Genomic DNA, 16,756 nt, shown 5'->3' on the forward strand with positions numbered 1-16,756 from the left:
TTTTGTGATTGGTGTCTCTAAAGGATTCTTTTAATTACTCTGATTTAGTAATTAAAGAAGTTAATATTGATGTCAATACAATATTTTTAGAGGCTAAGACAAAAAACCTGTAAAGAGCAGGAAGCATACTTAGTATTTACCATAGCTACACAATGGCAGAATATATAAAAATAAACAGCCTCATTTTAATCTTACATGAATTTCAGTCTTAACAGAAGCCCCAACCTTTTTTCTAAGTCCTTTTTAAAGGTATCTTCTCTGAATTTTTAAGCTGGATGCTGGCCGAGCGTTTTGTCTTTCAAATGTTTGTTTATTCATTGAGCTGGTTTCTTAAAGCACCAGCATGGGAACATCTGAACCCCAGCAGGCTCATATATATCAAAGCTTAGAGTTATTAATTTCCCTAAGCAGTAGAGCCATTTGTAACCCACTGCCATATGGCTCTCTTCTCTTCTCTCCTCGTCTTCTGTGCACATTTGCATGCATATAAACACATATGATACTCAATTTATTTAAAATGCACCCTTGTCATCCTCTGAATAATTTTCTCAGTTGGCAGTAATCATATACCCTCTGGCCACTCAATTTTAACGGGAAAAACTTAAAACAGCTTTAAAGACAATGTACCTTCCTTGGCCTGGCTTTTGAAAAATTTCCCTGAATCTGGGCTCTGTGCTGGCATCACAGGAATTGTAACCCACACCACAGCTAAAGGCACAAAAGTTTCTACCATTAAAATAGAGGAGGAAGTGAAAGCTAGCTCAAAAGGGAAATTAAAGCAACACAGCTTAGCCATGGCTCAAAAAACTGCACCGTCTCTCACAGAAACCCTTTGGACCAGACCTCCTCATACCTATCATACTACCTTAAACTCATCTTTTTACAACTCTTCAAACCCATTTCCAACATCTTAAAGCCTTCACTCCCCTGCCCCTGGAAACACGTTTAGAGTTTACCTGTGCTCACAGATGAGGAAATCCTCCAGCAATCCCCCAGGGTGCAATTCAGCAGCTCCCTCTGCTCCGTTCAAGCACACTCCCATTGCCTGGGTGTGCCTGGGATGCACAGACACATTGCCTGAAACACAGGAGGGCTCAGTTTTGCCATTGTCCTGGTTTTGGCTGGAATAGAGTTAATTTTCTTCCTAGCTGTTTGTGCTGTGGTTTGGATTTAGGATGAGGATAATTTTAATAACACACTGCTTTAGTTGCTGATGAGCCGTGCTGACACTAAGGCAAGAACTTTTCAGCTTCTCAGCCTACCATTAAGGAGGCTGGGGGTGTACCAAAAGCTGGGAGGGGACACACCTGGGACAGCTGACCCCAAATGGCCAAAAGAATATTTTATATCATATGGTGTCATGCTCAGCATATAAATCAGGGGGAAATCTGGCAGAGGACCACTGCTCAGGAACTGGTTGGACATTGGTCAGTGAGTAGTGAGCAACGGCATTTTGCATCACTTGTTCTGTACAACAACAAAACAACGTATTGTTGTTGGTGGTGGTGTTATTAATATTGTTATTATTATTTTGTCTTCGGTTTCTGTATTATTAACCCATTTTAATCTTAATCCACAAATTTTACTTCTTTTCCCCTAATTCTCTCCCCCATCCCACTGGCAATGGGGAGTGAGGGAGTGGCCATGTGCTGTTCAGCTCCCTGCACTGTTAAATCACGACAGCCACAACCACCAAAGGCAAACCCTGGCTACTCCCAGCACAAGCCAGTTTCCTCTAACTGAATGGCAAAGACACCAAGAGCTGGGCACAACCTGGCAGGTGACAAGGAAAGCTGGAGCTGTGCCATTTGGTACCAGCACCACAGCCGGCTACAAAGCCAGCAGCCCACAGCTGAAGGGCTCAGGGCTGCAGAGAGCACAGCTCTGGCTGCCTGTCTGCTCATGACAAAGCAGCAGGAAATGTGCACCCAAAAGTGGTTGCTTAAGTGAAATGAGAGATGGACAGATTGAGCTTTGGCCTGACCACTTTGTTATATGTTTTATATCTCACATCCAACCACACATATTTCAGAGAAATATGCTGTGGGTATGGACACAGCTGGACATCACTGGTACAAACACATTATTGTTTTAATTCACACATTCAGAATCTCTGCAGAGCTGTAAAGCAGGAGGGTTGGGTTCTGCAGGATGCTTCTTCCTAGGCTATAATCTTGCTTTGGAACAATGAGGGCTGCTAAACTCAGGAGTTCCTCAGTTCCTCATCCAGAAGTGGTGGGATTTGGGCATCTGCACTCCCTTTGCATTGGTAGGTTGCTTTTAACAGGATGCTTTTAAATCACCATGAAGTTCTCCCTAGTCCTCCCTGGTCCTGTGGACTTTGGCCCCTGACAGTACTTAGAAGGCAAAGCTCCACTTTCTTAGTCAGTATCACTTAAGATTACAAAGTATACTAGTTCTTATAGGTTTCAAGAAATTTAGTTCATATAATGAAGGCAGAATAACCAACTGAAAACTAACTGAGAAATGCTAAATATCTCCAGTTCTGAATTAATGTTCCCATATGTTTGCTAAAAAATCTCTGAATAATTCCATCAGAAAATGTGAGTTGTGGGAATTCATTAACTGAAAACATTAATCAACTTGTAGTCAAAAGCATGTAACTGATTTGTCATGGTATAAATCACATTAGATATAGAAATATATCTTCACGAATCTACTGTGTGCTCTTTCCTTCCACAGCAGACACTGCAGTCAGTCAGCAACTTAACTTATTTCTGTTATAATGGAAAATAATTTGAGATGGCAGGTAACTGAGTAAGAGCACCAGACTGTGTAGATACATCAGATGGGTTCTCACAGTGAAATGTGCTCACAGCTCCCTGTTTGGGCACCTGAACCTCCCAGTAGGTTGAATTATATGGATCTCAGAGAGTGCAGCCATGCAAACAGACACAGTGAACCTATTAAAATAACCTGACTTCACTTTTCCCCACTTCCTAAGGGAACAGCTGGCAGTCTAACCACGTTGCACACTATTTGTCCCTGAAACTCAACTGAATCAGTGACAGATACCCTGCTGTCCCCATGGCATTAAGAGACATGAGGCTTAAACTTTGAGGATATTGCATCTTCCTTTATAGCAGAGGAAAACATTTCTAAGAGCAGAAATAAAAACATTATTGGTGTACTTCCCCCAAAAAGAAGTGGAGAAAAAAAAGCAGTCTGAGTTTTAGGTATTTTGGGAGTTTTTTGTATGTTTCTTTGTTTGTTTTGTTTTTTTTAATTTGGGTTTTTTTGTTTGTTTGTTTGATTGGGCTTTTTGTCTTCTTTTTTGTTAATTTGTTTTATTTGAAAAGGCAGATTTTATCAGATGTCACATTGGATGCAAAGAGGCTCAAAACTGTGTTGCTAACAGAAGCCAATTCTTATAGCTTATAACTATTAACTATATATTATGTAACTATAATTATATATATATATATATATATATATAGTTATATACATATAATTAGCTGTTTCTATAGTTAATATAACTATTAACTATATATTACAGGACTATTAACTGAATTTTTCAGACAGCAGCAACCACCTGGAGTTAGACCAGGTAAGAAAGAGGACAAAAAGAGTGACTCCAATCACACCAGCATCCCTGGTTTTACTAATGACTTACCCTTGCCACATGCAAAGAAAATGACAACAGAGGAGGTCTCAGTTACAAACAAGTTCTCTTTCTGACTGATCCAGCTGCTTTGAATAGAGTATTGCATATATCCCTAGATTTTAAAAGGGACTCTGTGTATGGTTTATAACATAAGTTAGCTTATTCTCCTGTGAAGACAAGGCATAGTGTTCAGCCCAGAGAAGAGATGGCTCCAGGGAGACCTTAGAACACCTTCCAGTACCTAAAGGAAGCCTATGAGAGAGCTGGAGAGGCACTTTGGACAAGGACATGCAGTGACTAGGAGAAGAGTAAGGATATTAAAAGAAAAGAGGCAGGTTTAGATTAGATATTAAGAAGAAATTCTTTACTGCGATGATGGTGAGGCACTGGAACACTGTCCAGAGAAGCTGGGGATGTTCCATCCCTGGAATTGTTCAAGGCAGGTTGGATAGAGCTCTGAGCAACCTGGTCTAGTGAAAGGTGCCCCTGCTCATGGCAGGAGTGTTGTAACTAGGTGGTACTCAAAGCCCTTTCTAACCCAAACCATTCTAGGATTCTATAACGTTTATGCACAGATTCCCATATTTTTACTCTTTTTAGAATCTGAAATTGCAACTCATGAAAATGTCTTTAAAGCATCCATTTTTATTTCTGCTCAGATGGTCACCAACCCTTGATCAAATCAAGAGCCTGAGTTCCTGGTCTCTTTATGACTGGGTGCATTCATCTTGTACCTCACACTCATATTTTAGATACCACATATGCAAGCATAATTCAATTATTCAGAAAATTCCCATAAATTGCTCAACCTTAAATTACCATAAATTTCTCTACATTTATTACAGGGGACACATGCAACAGAAAGAATGAGTAACTTCACAGAGAAAAATCACTAAAGGTCAATCAGCTGCAATTTTAGTGCTGAAAGTGACTGAATTAGTATTCAGTGTGTCTTATTTCTTTTCCCTCTAAACATCACTTATCTTGATAAAAAGAAATGCTTATCACATCTGCATCAATTCTGCCAACTTGAGGCATCTACTCAATACTTGGCCTCTGAGCTGTTTAAGTTTGGGTAAAATGAAATACCGAAACATCTCATATTTTATCCTCAGCAGAGAAAACTACCACAGGATTCATGACTGTTGTTTGCACATAAAGCAGTTATCATGACATTACCACACATGTATGGCAGACTCATGAACATGTCAATAAAGAATCCAAACTTTGCTGTCAGTAAAGTTAGAAGATTCTCCTCTCCAAAAGCCACCTCACCCTCCTCAGTACCTTAAGGCAGTATGAATTCATACAGGTGTGTGCATTTACAGATGAAAATACAAATGTACACACACAAGTCCTGCTCATTCAGAATGCAACCAAAACATTCAGAAATATATTATTGAATACACTACTAGAACGTGTATATTCACCAAAGCATAATGAAAATCACATTCTAAAATTATTATTTTTTTAAAATTTGATTTCCTGTGTTTTTTCTTGAAAATTCCTTGCAACTGACATTAGATTGCAAAAATGCACTGGAATGGTTTATAAAGGATATTTTGCATAGAGCATTAGATTGGTAAAGACTATGACAAATATTTTCCAGGTTTGCATCTGAAATTGTTAATTAGATCTATTTTAATTGATCAATTTTAATCCAGCTACCACTTCATGACAAAGATCTTTGTGTAAAGAAAGTTTTTCAGAAGGACCTTAAACCTTTTATAAAGGAAAAACTACTACTCCAACAAACACTTCTCCAAGAAAAAGGGACTTTACCTTGAGTTTGAAATGATTGCAATAGTCTTGATGAAAAGGCTTGCTTGATGCTTGGCTCTTCTACATTGAAGATGTCAAGTTATCTTTAGACCTTGGTGACTTTTATCCACAGCACAAATGAACACATATTGCATAGGGAGGAGGGGAAACAAATCCCACCAGATTTCCAGAAATATGTCACAAATGGTACATAGGACTGATGGCAAAAAAATTTAAACCAAAATTTTTATTATATGGCTAATATGTGATTGACTGTAGTTTTCAAGTTCATCTAATCTGCATAATGAGAATAGAAAACATAAATTGACAGAAGGCAAGGAAATGAAAAAGTTCTAGCAGCTCATTAATGAAACAAAGCACAAAAACCAGAAATAAGGTATAAGCTTTAACCTTACTTGTTACTCTCATAGGATCGGTTATTTCTTTAATGAAGAGCCACTATTTGACAAAGGACAGACATACAGACCAAATCCTTCCTATTTTCCTTCACTTTCCTGCAAAAAAGCACCCATGTTGAGGTGGGGGGAGAGGAAGGAAGGACAGATCTCTCTCTTGCATCTAGAAGGGTTTGTCCAGATCATTTGGATTTTGTACATAAAAAAGACAGGATCAGAGGCACAGCCTGCACTTTAACACAAGAATACACCTGAATACTTATCAGCCCTCTCCAGTAGCTACCACTGTAAATTTGTGTGTTGGCAGAAATGGAACAGTAGCAAGGCTGTAGAGGGGATTTCACAGAGATAAAGAAGGAGTACAGTAGGGCATGTCTTGGCAACAGCCCTGGCCCTGCAGTGCAGATACCTGCTAGAACTTTGCCCTAGCAGAAAACTTCTTAACTCAAGTTTTATTTTATGGAATTTCTTATTTCTATTTTTCTATTTTATTTCAGTAGCACAGGAAGACTACACATTTGAAATTAAAATAAATCCTTTAAAATAATTTTAAAATTTTAAAATTTTAAAATTTCTTCTATTTATTTCAACTTGTGGAAGAATACATTATGCATTCCAAACATGCAGTCAAGGAAAGCACTGAAAAAGAATACTGAAATCAAATAATGCAGTAACAGCCAAGTAAGCCTGTATTAGTCAAATATTTTCTCAGAAATTCTGTAAACAGATTGTGATTGGGACCTCCCAGGAAGAACTGTCTGAAAAAGTAAGATTTCAAGAAACAAAATCCTAGAAAAATTGAAGCATGGTTTTCAGAAAACCATCTCTTTAAAATATACACATTTTATACTTTGTATAAGCCTATTTAGGATATGCTGAACAAATGAGCCTTAGTTGTAAGTGAACACAGAAAAGGAAATGTTGATAGGGAGTCTTTCTTGGTGGCTTGCAGCCATTTAATTATTATAGAATGGTTGGAAAGAGACCTTAAAGATCATCTAGTTCCAACCCCACTGCCATGGGCAGGGACACCTCACACTAGACCAAGTTGCTCAAAGACCCATCCAGTCTGGAGCTGAACTTTAGGGCATTCACAACTTCTCTGGGCAACTTTGTTCTGTGCCTCATCACTCACACCGTAAAGAATTTCCTCCAGTATCTAATCTAAACCAGTTTAAATTCAGTTTAAAGCCATTATTAATGGCTTTAAAGCCATTATTAAATTCAGTTTAAAGCCATTAAAATCAGTTTAAAGCCATTTTAAATTTCAGTTTAAAGCCATTATCCCTTGTCCTACCATGCCCTTGTCCAAAACCCCTCTCCAATACTCTTGCACGCCCCCTTTATATACTAGGAGGCTGCTCTAAGGTCTCTCAGAGACTTCTCTTTCCCAGGCTGAACAACCACAACTCTCTCAGCCTCTTGTCCTACACAAGATTCTCCAGCCCTCTGATGACCTTTGTCTCCCTCCTCTGGACTCGCTCCAACCTGCTAATGTCTCTGCTGGGGTCCTCAGAGCTGGATGCATTTCTCCAGGTGGGGGTCTCGCCACAGCAGAGCAGAGGGGCAGAATCACCTCTCTGGACATACAGGCCATGCTTCACATGATGCAGCCCAGGACATGTTTGGGTTCCTGGGCTGCAAGTGCACATTGCTGGGCCATGTCCATCCTCTCATCCACCAGCACGCCCAAGCCCTTTTCTCCAGGGTTGCTCTCAATCCGTTCTCTGCCCAGCCTGCTTTTGTGCTTGGGATTGCCCTGCCTCAGGTGCTTAGCAGCTTGCTGTGCAACAGCACTCCAGGTTCTTCAAGATAAAAAATAATTTAAATAAAAATAATAAAATATCCTTGACTCTCAAAGAAGCAAAATAAGAGAAAGACTACTTGATACATTGTTCCTGGGAAACATGATTAGAAACACATGAGTAACTCGGAAAAGGGATGAACTTTTTCCTGGTGTTCAGTTACTTCCAGATGCAAACAAGAACTCCCTTGAAACAGACACACATTTGGAGTATGAGTTCTAGTCATTGCATATTGTAATACCTCTGAAGAGGTAACCATTTTACTTGACTTTGTTTCCTCTGCTGCAGGAGACAGCAGAGCATGTTTCCAGACACGTAACTCACAGCAAGAACAATTTGACAAAGAACAGCTGGAATTCTCATCTATATTGAAACTGCCTGCAATAGACCAGAGGTGACAAAGGCATGTAGATTATGATTCCTTTACTCTTTCATTCCTCCATTTCCCAAATATCATTCTTAACTCTCTGTCCCCAAAGATTAAACCTCAGGTTACTAAGTAATATTCATATACATCTAAAAGCACTTAATTTATGCTGCAAAGTAATAAGCCACATATTTTTTTTCTACAGGACCTCTGCAGGAATTCTACCACCTTGACTGACATTATTGGACAACAAATAAAATTTAGATGCAATACAGTCATGCAATGGTAATACATTCACTGAGCCTTTCCAAAAAGCATTTTCAAGACAGTTTTAAAAGGGCAGAATGAAAAGAGGTTTTAACATATCCAACTAAAAGTAAAGAAAAGCTTTTCAATATTGGATATACAATATAATCTTGCTGAGAGGAGAACGAAAATCAGGTTCCTTGGAAAGCTTCTGCATTCGGACAGTTTTTGCAAGCCACAGCTGCTTGCCTCCCTCTTGTAATTTGTAATTAAATCTGGAGAATTTACAAGAGAGTCAAAACAATCACAACTAAAGAAATACTTACTCTTCTCTCAACAGATTTTAACAGAATTCTGAAATAATATTGGTAAGGAGATGCAAACTAAAAGGCTGTCTGTATTTGTGTCTCTCAGTACTTTGGTACCACAGATGACAGCAGCTTTCCTGTCAGTACACAACATATTAGGCACCCTTTGCTATGGATTTGTAAGCCAGCTATGAAAAAAGCCCAACCCAGGGTGGAGCTGTCACAACTGACTCTTTGGTTTAAATATATTGACAATGCCAATTTAAAATAAGAAACAAAAATCTTCAGATACAACTATTCAACTCAATTTAACCATACCAGTTTGTTAAACCAAAGCATCCTCATTGGCTTGAATGCTCTTACATTGCAAATATACCATGTTTTGACTCAGGCATCACAGACAGAACAGTTAAGTGACAATGCAGCATTTGCAGTGGCATCTGAGGCAGAAGCAGCACCTCTGAGTGTCCCATCCCAGGTTACAATACCAGTGCTTTTTCTGTCAGCCATTTTCTATTTTCTCATTGTAAATGAGTCACTTGAAATGAAGTATAAAGTCAAGTCAAAATGGCACAACTGAGATTATGACAAGACCTTAACTAACAGCACTTGATGTGTAATTGCCAGCTATGTACTGACCCTTACTATGCTTCTGGAAGAAGCTACTAAAATGTATTCTAGAAATGTGAACAGACTTTACTGCAAGTATAAACAAGTCCCAAACCAATAATTTAAAATATGCACATACAGTAAACTTGCTTCATTTTATTACCTGTATAAGAAACATAACACCCCATTCATTTCTCTCACATTTCATTCAAAACTACCGAATGTCAAAATATCAAATCAGTTTTTTGGTCAACCATATTTGAACTGGAGATTTTTTCTCTATGATACATTCTATTTGGCATACCATATGCTTGTAACTCTTTATCTACTTTTTTCATAGGTAAACAGTGGCATTTAAAAACAGCAGTGAATTCTCCAAACTTAGAAGTATAGCAAATAAAGTCACTTGGAAAAAGCAATGCATAAATCTATTCCTCTGTGCAATAGCAGCATCTGACAATTACTTTGACAAAGATGTTAATGCAGAAGACATTTTCCCATTGCTCTGAAAAAGCTTACTTCCATGGCAGCAAAGTCAAAAAACTCACTTTCTTAGAGAAAAATTCTAATGAAGAAATTTGATTCCCCTGTAAAACATCCCCTTTTTGATTTTCAGCAAATTGTACTGAACTTGTCGGATCATCAACCTATTCACTTCTATAACAAATTGTTAACACAAACTACAGCAGAGCACACTGAATAATTAATTTCCAGAGTTCACCTTTATTAAAAACAATGTTTTTGTTGTGAGAACAAATAATCTCTCACTTGTAGCTTGAAAGCCTAAGATAGGATCATTGGCTTCCAGGGTTGCTACCAGCTGCTTAGCAACCTGTCCTACTTGTCTTCCTTCCTTCCTGTTGTAGAGAACTGTGGCCAGAGGAGTTGGCTGGCGATAGATGAAAACTCTTCGCAAGCACTCGCAAAGAGCAGCGTAGGAGTAATCTGGAGCACAAGCCATGAACTTCTTGTCTTGCTTTGATGCTTGGACATAACCTGTACAGCCCAAGTAGAAGGGATGAGTAATAGATTGGTTTCAATAGAACTTTAACTGGCTGATAAAAACCCAAGCTCAACTTAAAAAATAATATGCAATTTGTAACAAAAAAACCCACTGAAAACAAAGAGCAAGAACAACCAACCAAAAAAACCTAACATCAACCAAAAAAACCCCAAACCACCAAACTACTCTTATTACATCAGCCAGTACTTTCTGAAGGGATGCATTAACCAGTTTAATACTAATATCCAGTTCCCCTGTACCTCATATAAACTGGTGTTTTGGATACATATGTACAGCAAGATACTTGTCCCACGTCTGGCTGCTCTCTGCCTAACAAGGTCTTTCATTTTCTCAGCAGGATCATAAGGCCACAGACATGGTCCATTTTGAGCAATCTTGGCCCAATATTAGTGGTCTAAGTAGAATAAATCTCTTCTCTCTTCTCATCTCTCAGCATGTAATTACATTTAAAAATTAGGATTCTGAGCCTACCTAATCTTGAACAGACACTTAAAACTTGTCTTTGGTTTAGAACTCGTTAAAAAAAAAAAGTTACTTTTTAACACACTGTAATTTCTGTTAATATTCACTCAGAAGGAAAAAACCCTCCCTTTTCCACTTTCATTACAGGACTCTAGTATCAAATTGGCTCAATTCAGACCGATTTCCTTTCACACTTCTGTAAAGAGAGCCGAGACACAATTCTGTAAAGTGATCTACCATCTTTCTGCAAGTATTTCCTTCCCTGCTAGGGAAGTTATTTGTTTCACTTCCATTGAAAAATGCAAGCCAATGGTTATCACATGGGTCAACAAGACAGGACGAATCTAAAAGTCACTTATTAAAACACCTTACCATAAGATTATACAGACCTAGACACATGATCAATTAACTGCAGCTATTGCTGTGACTCTGTGTGAGTGTTAAGGTAGTGATTATGCTTTTCAGTCTCTAACTCAAGGTCCCTTATCCAAGGAATTCTCCTTTTTACTATGCAGTTCTGTGCTTACATCTCTCATTTCTATGTTCTCTTATTTCTAAAATTAAGTGACTGTTGCTGTTGACCTCATGTTAGAGATACAAATGAGACTAAACACTTCTTTCTTTGGGCCTAATAGCCAAATTTTTGTTGCACACAGCTCATTTTTACATGGTATCAGAAGGCAGCATGTTTGCCTCTAATTGGTTAACAATCCACTGAAACTCACTTCACTGGTCAGTAAATGGCCAGTGCACATGTCCACCAAACCTCCCTCTTTCTAGACAGTTTATATATTTCCTTCACGGATTCCCAGGGGATAGACTTCTTGTTTTCACAGGTGCAACCCCTTTTTCTTACAAAAATAGACTGTAATGCAAAGTGATTCTTATGATCCTTTTCTCATGGGAACTCAACAGGCTAGCTTAGCCAGAACAGCAAGGCCTAAACCATGTCTTACAAGGCCTCTCTTCTATAAGGTTTTACCTATATGCAGCAAGCTACCATGCTGCTACCAAAAGAATTATAATAACTTTTAATTCAGATTTAAGTAAGTGAAATATCAACATAAGCCATACCAGCAGTTTTCACATAGAAAAGTCTCAGAGGTGTGTGACACAATTTCTTACCTAAAGCATTAAAAGTTGCAATGTGTTCCCACATATTCTCTGGTTGGTCAGAGTGAGGCTGCCAGAGAAGAGCATCAACATCATGTCTCAGGCAGAAGCATGGCATTTCTTTGGGATTCACAACCACTGAGAAAAGATACTGGTTGCTTCCAAGATTAATCTGAAAACAAAACATATACAAAATATTGATTCAAAGCACAAACAGCAGATTCTGTTACACATGCTGCCAAACTTAGTATGTAATCAATAGTTTTATGTTTGTTACTTGACAAAATGTTTGAATACATTATGCTGCATCCCACTGATCAAGAGCTCAATACACCACAGGTGCCTTACACATTTCAAGGAGATGCAATTAAGTTTGTTGGAGTAATATTCTGAGAAACATTATGTCCATTACACAAGCAAATGGAAATGTGTTTTGTGCAGAAATGGTTTTCTAGGATAGATCCTAACCTACCATTTCTCATGTTAGGAAAATATTCTCTTTAAGTAATCACATCTGGTTTTCTGCAGGGCTAACAGGGAAGGAAATACTGTCCCACTCAGAAAAAAGCTGGCAGGCACTGAAACAAGGATTAATTAGAATACTAAAATTATGAAATGTCATCATTTTTAAATTTACTTGCAGTCAAGTAACTACTAAATTTCAGATTAGCATGCTCTTCAATAAAAATGTTTGCAAGAGTTGTGGGTAAAAAGCTGTACCAGCCCCATTTCTGAAGGGAAAGACCCCATAATTACTAACAAGAAACCCCAAACAACTTGAAAGAAGAACTAAATCAAAGTGAAAATATATTCCTGAATGCTGAAAAATATACTGAAATACTCATATTTCTACATACTTAAACAAGGACAAAACTGCAAGTTCCCATAGAAGAGGCTGAAATTAATATTTCCTACCCACAGTCACTGTCTTTTGATCATAATGCTTTAAAAACATAAAGCTTTGAATTACTTTTATGCCATCCATTTTAAGAACTCTTTACAAGCACCCTGGAGTTCAAACTTGCTCCACTATATCTTGCTGCCTGCTAGAAAGCAGCCTTTTGTGATGCACAAAAGCATCCCTTTTGTGATGAGCTCATGTTCCTCCTGGTATGTGAAATGTCTCTGGGGCATTTCTTACCCTCCAGTGTGAGAAGCAGTAGTTTAGGCTGAATTAGTTAGAACTTTATCCAGTCTGGTCTTGAAAATATCGAGGACAAACGCTGCAGAACTTACTAGGCAACCCAAACCATGCTACAACCACGATGCAGTTTTTGCTTTCATCCAGTTTCAAAAAAGAAACCCCAAAACCACACAACAACGAGTTAATCTGTAATGTTTTCATGTGATTTTGTTGTTTCCAGTTCTAGGCAACAGCCCAGATCAAATCCTAGCTTACTGTTAGTCAGGGCTGCTTACAACCCAGATCAAGACTGCTTCTGAAGCATTTTGCCCCCAGTCTGTTATTTTTGGTATGATTAACAAAGAAGTATTATAAAGGGATCTATGCTCCAGCTTCTTAGTAAAAAAGGTCAGGTTTCTACCAGGCTGTCCAAAAATTACTGAGGAAAATGTAAATTAAGTAATCTAAAGAATTTTATGTCACTGAAAAGGACCCTTTCCTTATAATTCCTTTGATAAAACTTTGGTTTTCAAATGGCTCACTTGTGAAAGTATATATTTTTTTTTAAGAAGAACAAAAGGAGCTTTGTTTTTATATTAAAATGATATTGAAGGACACATATGGATTGACAATTTCTGTTGCTACTGTGATTTACTATTATGGGAGATATTTATGTGATTTCAAGAGTCTACAAATTTTTGTACTGATAATGGAGGTCAATTTCCAAACAAAAATATGTTCTAAAGTATTTCTATAATAATTTGCAGTACTTACTATATGAGTGATTTTCAAGGTTTCACCATCAAATCTGCACAAGCTTGCACCATCTTCAAGAAAAGCATCACATTCTTCTAACTCTTGAGCATTACAAGGTGGCTTTTCCTTTTCAGGGTTGGGATTCTGAAAAAAAAGAATGAACTACACTGAAAATCATAACTACTGAAAAAAAAAAAAATCCTTTTTATAATAAAAAACCCAACCTAAAGAACAATTGAACATCAAGAATTATTTGCATACCCATACATACTGAAAGATTAAGCTATTATGTACTTACTCAAAAATTAATAAAACAATTTCTGCTGTGGAGGACAGCAGAAGTGGCAGGTACAATAAAATCAATTCCAGTTTGAGGAAAGGTACATAAACCACTAAAACATGGACAATAAATTCCAAATTATTCCAAATAATTTTCTAAGTAGCAAAAGCATTCAATCCTGAAAACATATGCACATTTAGTAAATGTACATCAGTGTAAGCTTGCTTCATCTTGTCATCAGTAATGCGATTAAATTTGGATTAATTAACTTTATAAGCAGCTCTAAATACATGCCACATTTTAGTTTTGTTATTAATTTTAATTTATTAAAATCTGTTTTAAATTAACGAAAATATATGATTAAAAGATCATCACTTTAAGCTCAGTAGGAAGTACATAAGAAAAGAAATTTAAAGTTCAAAAAAAATCTAGGGTCAAAAAGATATACTACAATATCTTGCTCACAAATACTGAGGTAGAGAGAAGTCACTCTGGAGTACTACATAGAATTCCTTTTAATAACACTTTTCAGCCTTACTGAAAACAAAGTAATAATCCAAACCTAATATATCAAAAGCCACAGGGAGGCACACTTCACAAGTTTCAGATGAGATGCCATTGTCTAATTAAAAAGTATCAAGCAAATATCAGCAAAAAATTACATTTTTCTTTAAGTAGATTTTGTGTATACCAAAAATGCCAGAAAGTTCATGAGTCATGTTTATACTTTCCCAAATTTTCCTTTTAAACATGTAATTTACACTCTATAGGTTAATACAGTATCCCTAGCAAGACAGTAAAAAAGTTTTGCTAACCTATTGAAAAACAAGAAACAGACATCTTTCAAAATCATTTAATTAATTGCTTTAAAACAAACTGGCACATCCTAAACGGTGGGAACAAAGTTTACAGTCCCCCATGAAGATGTTTTACTGTTTAATGTACATTCACAATTCTAGTGCCAGTAGTTTGTTACAGTTTCAATTAAAAATTAATAAATAGCAAAAGAACTGATGAGCTGGGTCAGTGCAGTGAAAATTAGGGTAGCAAGAAAAGACAACCTGCAAAAGTACAAGAATTTAAAGTATTTGATTCTTGATTCTTTACCATTACTTCAGAGGTAAGATGCATCAAACTTTCAGCTATTTCAGAGCATTGGGAGGGGTCCACAATGAATTCCCCTCTTGTGTCACCAATTATTAGCTCTGTCCACCGACATCCCTCATTTTTCTTAATCAGAGAGATTTCCAAACTAAAATGCAAAGAGAAGACAAAGAGCAGCATGTGAAAACACTACATCCATTTGTCAGATTAGTCAAAAAGCTCTATATCTACATAACAACACTTCTCTTCAAACTGAATTAATAAGGAAAATCACATAACAGAAACAATTAGCATTCAAATTATAAAATAAACTATTCTAACCAAAAAATATTCTAAAGAAACAGACAAAGGATGTGATTTCTAATACACAAACCTCAGGTTTTTCAATGTAAGTGTAGTTTATCCTGAAGCAGTCTCATTAAAATATTTAAAATATGGCAGGAAATCACTTCTACAGCAATCTATTCAAAGACTGTCAGAATTTTACTACAGAGGTTTATTTGAAACATAAGCAGTAGTTATTAGGGCTACTTAAGTGTGCCCTACCTCTAAATAATATCTGGGACAAAAAGATTTGTATTTTATAGACCTCAGGAATAATACCTCAACTAATTATCTATACTGTCTATCTAAAATAATATCTCAGAAGAGATAAGATTTCCGTAACAAGTAAAAAAACCCCAACAACAACAAAGAGAGCCCAGTATAATCACTAAAGTATTGGGAATAACTAATTAAGTAAATAAAAAATAAGACACAGCCTGATGCACCAACATGGTAATTCCATATAAATACTGGGTTGGACAAACACATAGATATAATGGTAAACCTGAAGTCAATTTTATCATACTCACTTTTTAGATACACTTACAGGTTCTGCAGCAATGATATCTGTGCTGCTCCTGGCAGAAAACGCTCTAAGTTACTAATTACTGCCCCATAGCAGCAACTATTTAGTGAACTCTGAATCAATTACACTGGTATTAGGAACAGCATACTTTTACAGAAGACATTTGGAGCAAGTTTTTGACTTTTAATCAATAGATTTATATTAGTGTTGCAGTACGAACATTAAGAACTGAGTGCAACTTATTACACTGAAGTATGGAATTACCCTTTCTCATTAAAGAAAAAGCCTGATATTCATGCAATAACACTCACTGGAATGAGTAATAAAAAAATCAAGGTATTCAAAGTTATCTTTCAAGAGGATACCTAAAACCCAACAACCCCACACATTTTAATCACAGTCAAATTTTAATATCCAGTAATAGTAAAACCTATATAAAAATATTAGTCCCTCTAATTTTTTTTTTTTTTTTGAGAATTACTGTCTTTTACAGTTAACCTTTTGGAAACTGCAAAAAGCCAACCTTATCACAACTCAGAGGGTAGCTTTTGTTTTAGATAAACAGCTATGAGCTGTTGAGTGGATCACCTGGTGGTGTACATGTTTCTTCTTGAGTTCATTAAAGAGTGTGAAGATCTCTGAGATAACCAGACCAGCATGGGTAAGCGAATACACGGCTCAGCCCAGGCAGAGTATAAAAACTAGACAATGCACAAAGAAAAACCTGACAATGTTTTAGGGAGCTCTGAATACTTTTTCTGCACCCTCTCCATTCTTTTATATTTTTATTTCAAAATGAGAAAAGCACAAAGAAGTTACTTTTCAAATAAAAGTAGGAACATTTCTATTTGAGGTCTACAGCATGCTAAATTCACACAGATTCATTTTCTATAATGCATATAATATA

General features: G+C 36.9%; 1 protein-coding gene across 1 annotated transcript in view; it reads right to left on the reverse strand.

The window, feature by feature from the left end:
• Positions 1 to 9,273: 9,273 nt before the first annotated feature.
• The window catches only part of NUDCD1 (NudC domain containing 1), a 34,603-nt gene continuing 27,120 nt past the window's right edge, over positions 9,274 to 16,756 (reverse strand). The window contains exons 7-10 of the mRNA XM_059865435.1: positions 15,003 to 15,147; positions 13,634 to 13,759; positions 11,749 to 11,908; positions 9,274 to 10,133 (exon numbers count right to left, since the gene is read on the reverse strand). Of these exons, the coding sequence (XP_059721418.1) occupies positions 9,841 to 10,133; positions 11,749 to 11,908; positions 13,634 to 13,759; positions 15,003 to 15,147 (724 nt within the window). The 3' untranslated portion in view covers positions 9,274 to 9,840. The remainder of the gene's footprint in view (positions 10,134 to 11,748; positions 11,909 to 13,633; positions 13,760 to 15,002; positions 15,148 to 16,756) is intronic.

The sequence above is a fragment of the Haemorhous mexicanus genome, chromosome 1 (assembly GCF_027477595.1).
Source record: "Haemorhous mexicanus isolate bHaeMex1 chromosome 1, bHaeMex1.pri, whole genome shotgun sequence".
NCBI lineage: Eukaryota > Metazoa > Chordata > Aves > Passeriformes > Fringillidae > Haemorhous > Haemorhous mexicanus.